This window comes from Malus domestica, chromosome 06 (genome assembly GCF_042453785.1).
Source record: "Malus domestica chromosome 06, GDT2T_hap1".
NCBI classification, from domain to species: Eukaryota; Viridiplantae; Streptophyta; class Magnoliopsida; order Rosales; family Rosaceae; genus Malus; species Malus domestica.
In genome coordinates this window covers 1,258,452-1,266,022 of record NC_091666.1, presented here as the reverse complement: position 1 = coordinate 1,266,022, position 7,571 = coordinate 1,258,452, and the positions used below count along the sequence as shown (strand labels likewise).

Genomic DNA, 7,571 nt, shown 5'->3' with positions numbered 1-7,571 from the left:
CAACCGTCCGAGGCCCAAAAAAATTAGGGGCACCAAAATTATTAGGGTGATATATTTATATAAGTTTTTATAAGAGTATAAATTTATAAAATTTGTTTCAAAGACACAGAAATTTAACTAAAAGTGGTGGTTTGTCATTTGAAAATAATGAGGAGGTCTTGGGTTCAAAACACCATGTGTGCTTATTTACTTTCCATTTTTTACAAATTTCTTTTTATAAGAGTATAAATTAATTAAAATTTGGTCATAAGTTCGAAATGCTATGTGCATGTTTATTCTTTTCAATTTTTACAAATTTTTGTTTGGTTGTTAATTTATTTTTAGTTACTATCTAGTAGCTATGTGGGTTGTTATTTTTAAATATTCGTTTTAATTCAAGTCTAATCTTCAACAAAGAATAATACGTAGACCAAATTTGCAAATTATATGATGTGTCATCAAAATGTTTAATTTAGTGTCCATTCATTAATAATACTTATCAATTAAAGACTTGAGAACATCATTATTTTTTAGTCCCATATTGACAAGGTTAGTAAATAAGAAAAAAAACACCTCACGATTTATTCAAAAACACATTCAAAGTTCAGATGGAAAACAAAACTCATCATCTATCTACTTGTAAGCCCGAAGTTTTTTTGTTTCTCTCTCTCAATACAAAATAAATTAGTTTTTTTGTGTTTCTAAATTATTGAATTTGAAGTGTTTTTCTAAGTATAATTTTATCGATGTCTTATGTGTGAAAATAAATAATTTTCTTACATGAAGTTAGGATACTTTTTTTTACGTCGCCCCGGGCCTCAAAAATCTCTTGGACCGGCTCTGGGTGGGATATTACGATGCATGCAAGTAAGAGGTTAAAACTGAAAAAATGAATATAAGAACAAAATTAACTTTGTTAATTCCATTCATTTGAATCTTCATTTCTGCCTTGCGGCTGTTTACATTTATTTAAGTAAAGAAGAAAATTATGGTGAAATTAGTATACTCCTACCTACTTAAATACACTTATCACATTGGGTGAGGAATTTTCCTCTTCATGATCTCTTGCATGCCAAAAAGAAAAAAAGAAAAAAAAAATAAAGGGAAGAAAAAGAAAACATGATATGGTTTGCATATCATGTTTTGGTAGGAAGACTCTTCTCTGTACACTTGGCTTCCTCTGCTGTAACATGTTTAATTTCTTGTATCTTGAACTTTCTGACTTTCGGAGGGCACGTCCCTAATATTCAGTGACTTTCAGTCATCTGGGATATTAATGGGACATATGAAAGCAATGAAGATGTACGATATGTTTCTTTAAATCTCACGTGTTTATTTTATGTTGCTTATCTCTTTCAGCCAATAAGAAATGGACTTTGGAGTGGTGGGTTTCTTCCTCATGCATGAAATGGTAATACATGTCAAGTAGCTAGCTTGAACGGGGAGGGAGGGTCTGAAAGTTGGGGACTTGGAATGTTTTTGGGAGTTTATGATTTATGGGGGTTTTATATGATAGTTTTAGGAGATAATCTGATGGGCAGGCCATTATGGGGAAGAGCAAAAGGGCCATACTGTATGCCATTTTGTGCACCAACCATAGACCACCTGCACGATCCCACATACATAACATGTCAGCCACCTCCACAACCAGATCAACAAATTAAGTTAAAGCATGAGGAGGTGGTGCTAGCAGCTCTGCAGTGCTGCCACTGCCGCAGGCACAGCACACCCACTGCATGCCTACCCTCACCCTCAAGATTCAAAACTACCAAAATAAGTGAAAATACCCACCTGTACTTTGTTGTTAGATGGTGTAAAAAGACCAAAATCTCCAGCTTGGCTAATTCGTTCCCTGGACATGCGTGGGTCCCGCTACCAAATGGCATGTAGGTATAGGGTTTTGGAGCAATCTGTGTCACACAATGACATAAAGGTAATGAGTATACATCTATCTCCAACATTAGCCATTATATCTGTTGAATGAATGATGAGTTGTGTACCTCAAACCTGGAGGGATCAAATTTGTCAGGGTCAGGAAAGATTTCTGGGCTGTGGTGAATGTTTCTGAAAAGTGGTAAAACTTTCCACCCTTTTGGTATCAGATAACCTGAAAACATATCCATATTTGAGATCATCAGCAAACAGATTTTAACTTTCAAGTTAAAAAAGGTGAAAAAGTAAATCATTGGTTTGGTAATTACTGACCTTCATATTCAACATCATCCACAGCTTCCCTGAAAGTGAAAGACAAAATGGAAGCAACTCTTAGTGTCTCCTGAATCACTCTACAGGTCAAGGGCATCTTTTTGGTATCTGCCCAACTCAGAACTTTCTCCTCTTCTTCTTCTTCTTCTTCTTTTGACCTTATTATTGCTTCTTGCTCTTCCTGTAAATATGACATCCCATTCAACTTAATTACAACCTAAAAAAGGAAATTAGAATGTTTTTAAATAAAATAAAAAAAGCGAATTGGATGATTAGAATGCTTACAGTGACAGCTTGAAGAACGCTTGGGTTTTCCCCAAGGTACTTGACAATCCAAGTCAAGACGCTGGCTGTGGTGTCACGGGCAGCGAAGATGACCCCAATGACGTTGTCGGCAATTTGTTGGTCAGTGAGGCCTTCTTTGTCACCCATGAATGATCCCAGAAGATCCTTATGGTCCTCCTCCTCTAACTGCATCCTTTGCCTCCTTGTAGATATAATTTTGGCCAAGATCTGAGCCAGCTCCTTCCTTGCTTTCATTGATTTGTGAAACAGTGTGCCTGGAAGATTAATGGGCATTGAATTGTAACCCTTCTCAAGAATGTAGTAGCACCTCTTCAGATCCTCTCTGTACAGAATCTCATCCTTACCAAATATAGAAAGGAGTGCAACATTGAATGTGAACTGCACCACCAATAATTGTTTATCAGTACAACAATTTAATATGGAATATGTTATCCATACATCTCATTTTAATTATGACACATCCTGGATAATTTATGTCCGTTGATCTTCTGTCCGACGGTCGAAAATTAAAAAGATGTATGAGAAGTAAAATAGAATATGTAGATATCACACTTTTTTAATATTATATAAAATAAAAAAAAACAGAAAATGTTCTCTCCTCAAACTGTTAATCCTGTCAGACTCAGACTAATCTAGATGACGGTCAATCTCATCAGACTAATCACCTCAATTTTTAACGTTAGTCTTTACCGCTCTAATTCTCTCTGTTTTGTTTTGCTTTGCTCTGATGAGGGAGTGGGGGTGTTGCTACAATAACTCACCGTTTTCATTTCTTGGAAGGTGTTGATCAAGCGGCCTTGGCAGGACTTGAGAGAGTCTTTGGCAATGGATTCAATGTCAGGGACGATACTTCTGATGGCTTCCGGCATGAAGGCACGGAGGACAAGCTTTCTCAATTTGGCATGGTAATCTCCTTGGTGGAAAAAGATGGCTTCTTTCCCCAACATCCTCTCTTTGCTCGCCGGAAAAGTTGGCTTGAACAGATGGGCTCGAGAAAGCACAAATTTCGCCGCTTCGGGCCTCGAAATCATCACACAGGGACAACCCAAGATGTGGGTTTTGAAGATTGACCCAAACCTATCAATTAAATTAAAACACATCATTAGTACATAAAACCAACTAGTCGGTGAATTAAGCAAAAAACTTAAGAGCGATGTGGGTTTGGGACGAATGAAATGAATTATTACCTCTTTTGTTTTGAGGCAAAGAAGACATTTGGGTTTTGAGAGTAGAGTTGGAAGGTTTCTCCAATGTAAGGCCAGCCTAAGGAACCCGGCGGAAGTGGGATTTTCCGGCGGTTCGGAGTGAAGAGCTTGGTGATGAGGGAATTGATGACAAAGAGGAAGAAGACAACAAAGGCAAAGATGCAGAACATGGAGTTCAAGAGATTCAATTCCATTAAATTTCTTGTTCTTCTTGGAATTGAATTGAATTAGTAACCATAAACTGGTCAAGTAGCAGCACAAGGAGAAGAGGAAGAAAACAACTAGTTGTGTTGTGAAGAAAACAAGTGAAGTAGTGGGAGTATTTATAGAGGGTGGTGGGTGAGGAAGAAGAGAGGAAGTGAGGAGGTGTTTGTGCTCCTTTCAATTACAGCTCGAATCCCACACGCACGCGGAATCTCCCTCCAGCTCATTCTTACGCTTTCACTTGTTTAACTAATTTTAATCGCTCCTTGTTTTCTTTATTTCTAGTTTTAGAAAATCCGGGACGTTGGTCTAGTGAAAAGCGAGAAAGGTGTACAATATTTATTTTGAATTCAAAATTTTAAGGATGTACTTTTTAGAGTCACCGATTCTGTTTTAGCATACTGTTTAATTCGAAGATCAATTGCACTCTAAGAGTAACTCCACCCATGGAGCCCTCCCCCTGGCAATTCACTATTCAATCCACCCTATTGAACAGTAACTGCCTTAAATGAATAGTAATTACCATTAATGAACAGTAATTGCCATTTACATCTCCACCCTTGGAACCCTTCCCCCTGGCAATAAGTAATAAAAATAATAGTTTTTTTTGTTTGTTTAAATAATAAAAAATTATAAAAGCTATCTCTCTCTCTCTCTCTGACACAAAAAAAAATAAAAAATTACAAAACCCTCGGGCCAGAGGCCCGTCGACTCTCCACCCCCCCTTCGCTCGACCTCCCACCCTCACTCGGGCCCTTCCCCGCTGGATTTGCTCCCACCGGCCCGAGGGCCCTTTCTCCTCGCCTGACGCCCGAGCAACCAGCAAGGCTGGAGTTGCTCTAATGCCTATGTGTTATCGGAATTGCATTGAATGTCTGGTGATATCATATAATTTTTATATCAATGTGCAGTGGAAGAGATTTTTTTAGAGTGTCCAGAATGTGATTTAGTAAACTACATGTTATTATACAAGTATATTTTCCTCCACATATATAATGTATCACTCGTATTTCAAATACACGAAAAAATTTCTCATGCAGTGGAATACTTTGTATATTTTAACCAAAAAATGTTATAGAGAGCGAGAGAGAGAGCGGAGAGAGAGGGAGGAGAGAGAGCACGTGTCGAAGCAAGGGGAATGCATAAAGAATGTGAACCGTGGGACTTTCCTCATTTACGACTTTGACCGTACGACGGGTCGTTAGTGAATCACGAAATAAGTGCGGGCTTTAAAGTTTATTACCAGGAGGAGGACACGTACACAGACACGCACGAAAGGCTTAAATGCAAAAACACCTCGTTGAGCAATACATAAGGCAACCTAACCTTTAAATCTCATCCCCCATCTTCCCTACTCTTTTTGAGGGAGGCAGATTGTCTGCCCTTCCACTTCCTTTGCCTTTCGGTGTCATTTTGTTTATGCGATCACAATTAAGTCATATTAATATTTTATATTAGTATTTATTTTTATCTTATTATCTTTATAAAAGAAATATATAAAATATTGATGTGACTTAACTGTGATCACACAGTATGGAAGGGCAGTGGAAGTGGGAGGGTAGAGAATCTTGCCTCCCTTTTTGAGATATTAATACTATTTGCACTGCATTTACGCACTCATTCTAATTTCTACTTTCCACCAGACCTCCCACGTAGGGATTCTTTTAGCATGAGTTAACTAACTACATATCCAGCTATATTTTTTTTAGAATTTTAACGAAACACTTTTGGTACCGTTCACTTTTAACGAAAATGACATTTTTATTCTAAAAAGTCATTCATGGTACTATTCACTTACAATATTTTTTTGTCATTTTGATTAAAATTTAAAGTTTTCAAACTTTTTTCATTAGTTTTTTTTTTTTTTTGAGGTGTTATGAAGTATGAGATACTTCATGCATTTAATTGTTAGTTTTTTATTTAAAAAAAAAATCAAGTTAACGGTTAAAAAGTCAGAAGTATTCTATAATCTAACGAATTATAAAAATTTTGCTTAGTTAAATGGCATTTTTTTAAACTAATTTCAAACGAGATTTCAAATCCAATTCCTATTTCTCTTTTATTAAAGAAAAGGAGTAAGAGCATCTCCTTATAAACTTGCTCTTGCTTAGTTATTTTATAAAAAATAAAAAATAAAAACCAACTAATTTTGCTCCAAGACACTTAAAAAACTAGTTACTTTAGCTCAATGAATGGTCACTCCCTAAATTAAACTTGGAGGAAAGAGATCTTAATAGTAAACTAGACATTAAAAATATTAAACTCTCATAGTATTTAACAAATTTTTATAAATTATTCATTGTTGTTGGAAATGATAAGTTAAATTAGGTTAGCCAAGACAATTCTGACGTTATTCACTAGCTAAATTAACAAAAGTTTAAGGTTAACAAAATTTTACACCTTTAATTTTTGGGATGATTTTTAATATGGGCTTGAAGTTTCAATTTTCTCATTTACACTTAAAGATTTTTAAACTGTATCAATTTAAGTCTTTAGTCAAATTGACGTTTTTACCATTCATTGAATTGATTGCACGTTGTGCGTGAGGCCTTTAAAATGGCTAACGTGTAAGCCAAATTTGCACCACATTGACAAAAAATTAATCAGTTTACGAAGGACTAGATGTTCAAAGAGAAAAGATATAAATTGATACAATTTCAAAATCTCAAGGTTCAATGTGAGAAAATTAGAACCACATGGCTCGTTTTGAAATCATTTCAAAGCTAGAGAGTGTAAGGTGTAGTTAACCTAATGTATAACAAGCCCTTAGAGGATCTAACTACATTTTACACCTTTTAGGTTTGAGATAGTTTTCAAAATGCACCATAAGGTTTCAATTTTCTCATATCAGATCCTCAAGTTTAGAATTTGTATCAAATTATACCTTTCATTCCTTGGAATGTCTAACCCTTCATCAAATTTATGAGATTTTTTTGTCAATATAGTGCAAATGTGGCGTACATAGCAGTCCATATACGAGTTCCATACTTACCATGTTAGTAATTGAATGAATGATCAAACAATCAATAAGACTGAAGACATAAATTGGTACAATTTAAATAGCTTGTGGTGCAATACAAATTTTTTTTTAACTTCGTGGTCTATTTTGAAAATCACCCAAAACCTTAAAGATGTGAAATATAGTTAACTCTAACAAAGTAATTAGTCGAAAAAATGACAAAATTATCATGCAATGTGATCAAGCATATAGCATAGCGAAGGGAAAGTCTGTTTGTGGATTCTCAAGCATGAAAGTTTTCTAGTCTCAGATGTTATGTCGCCAAGTAAGGAACCTCTTCTCAACCTGATGGCTAAAGAGAACTGAGGAGAAATATGACAAACATAAGCCCATAAACAATGAAATCCAGCATTTACGGCTTAGGCTCCAATCTCTTATTTGAACTAGTTAGTTTCAAAGAGAACAACACGAATCTGTATTTTGAGCCTATAATACGATGTTTCAAAGAGAACTCTTATCTTGTAAGTGAAGGAATTTCATGACTTTATTGTGTGGGTCAACACCTTCACATTCTCATATGCTCCCTTACATTTTGCAGGTGAACAACACATATTGGATAACTTAGAGTATGTATGGTTGTTGGACTTCACTCATAGGTGAGCTAATATAATACCATGTTTCACCCTTAAATTAATTGGCAACTGGAAAAGTGG

The 7,571-nt window shown here is 35.7% G+C and overlaps 1 protein-coding gene across 1 annotated transcript; it reads right to left on the bottom strand.

Annotated features, from left to right (window-relative positions):
* Positions 1–875: 875 nt before the first annotated feature.
* LOC103409417 (abscisic acid 8'-hydroxylase CYP707A2-like) lies at positions 876–4,202 on the bottom strand. The gene is made up of 7 exons (XM_008348235.4): positions 3,678–4,202; positions 3,252–3,567; positions 2,470–2,868; positions 2,185–2,365; positions 1,980–2,086; positions 1,771–1,889; positions 876–1,584 (listed from the first exon to the last, which is right to left on the bottom strand). The coding sequence occupies exons 1-7, from the start codon at positions 3,887–3,889 to the stop codon at positions 1,485–1,487; spliced, it is 1,434 nt and encodes a 477-aa protein (XP_008346457.3). The 5' UTR covers positions 3,890–4,202; the 3' UTR covers positions 876–1,484.
* Between the last annotated feature and the right edge of the window lie 3,369 nt (positions 4,203–7,571).

Excerpts from the sequence above, each read along its gene's own strand:
- LOC103409417 (XM_008348235.4), bottom strand. The coding sequence starts at position 3,889 with ATGGAATTGAATCTCTTGAACTCCATGTTCTGCATCTTTGCCTTTGTT. Across the intron at positions 3,568-3,677 it reads TTTGCCTCAAAACAAAAGAG|GTTTGGGTCAATCTTCAAAA; the intron begins GTAATAATTCAT and ends TTTAATTGATAG. Across the intron at positions 2,366-2,469 it reads GCGTTCTTCAAGCTGTCACT|GAAGAGCAAGAAGCAATAAT; the intron begins GTAAGCATTCTA and ends TCATATTTACAG.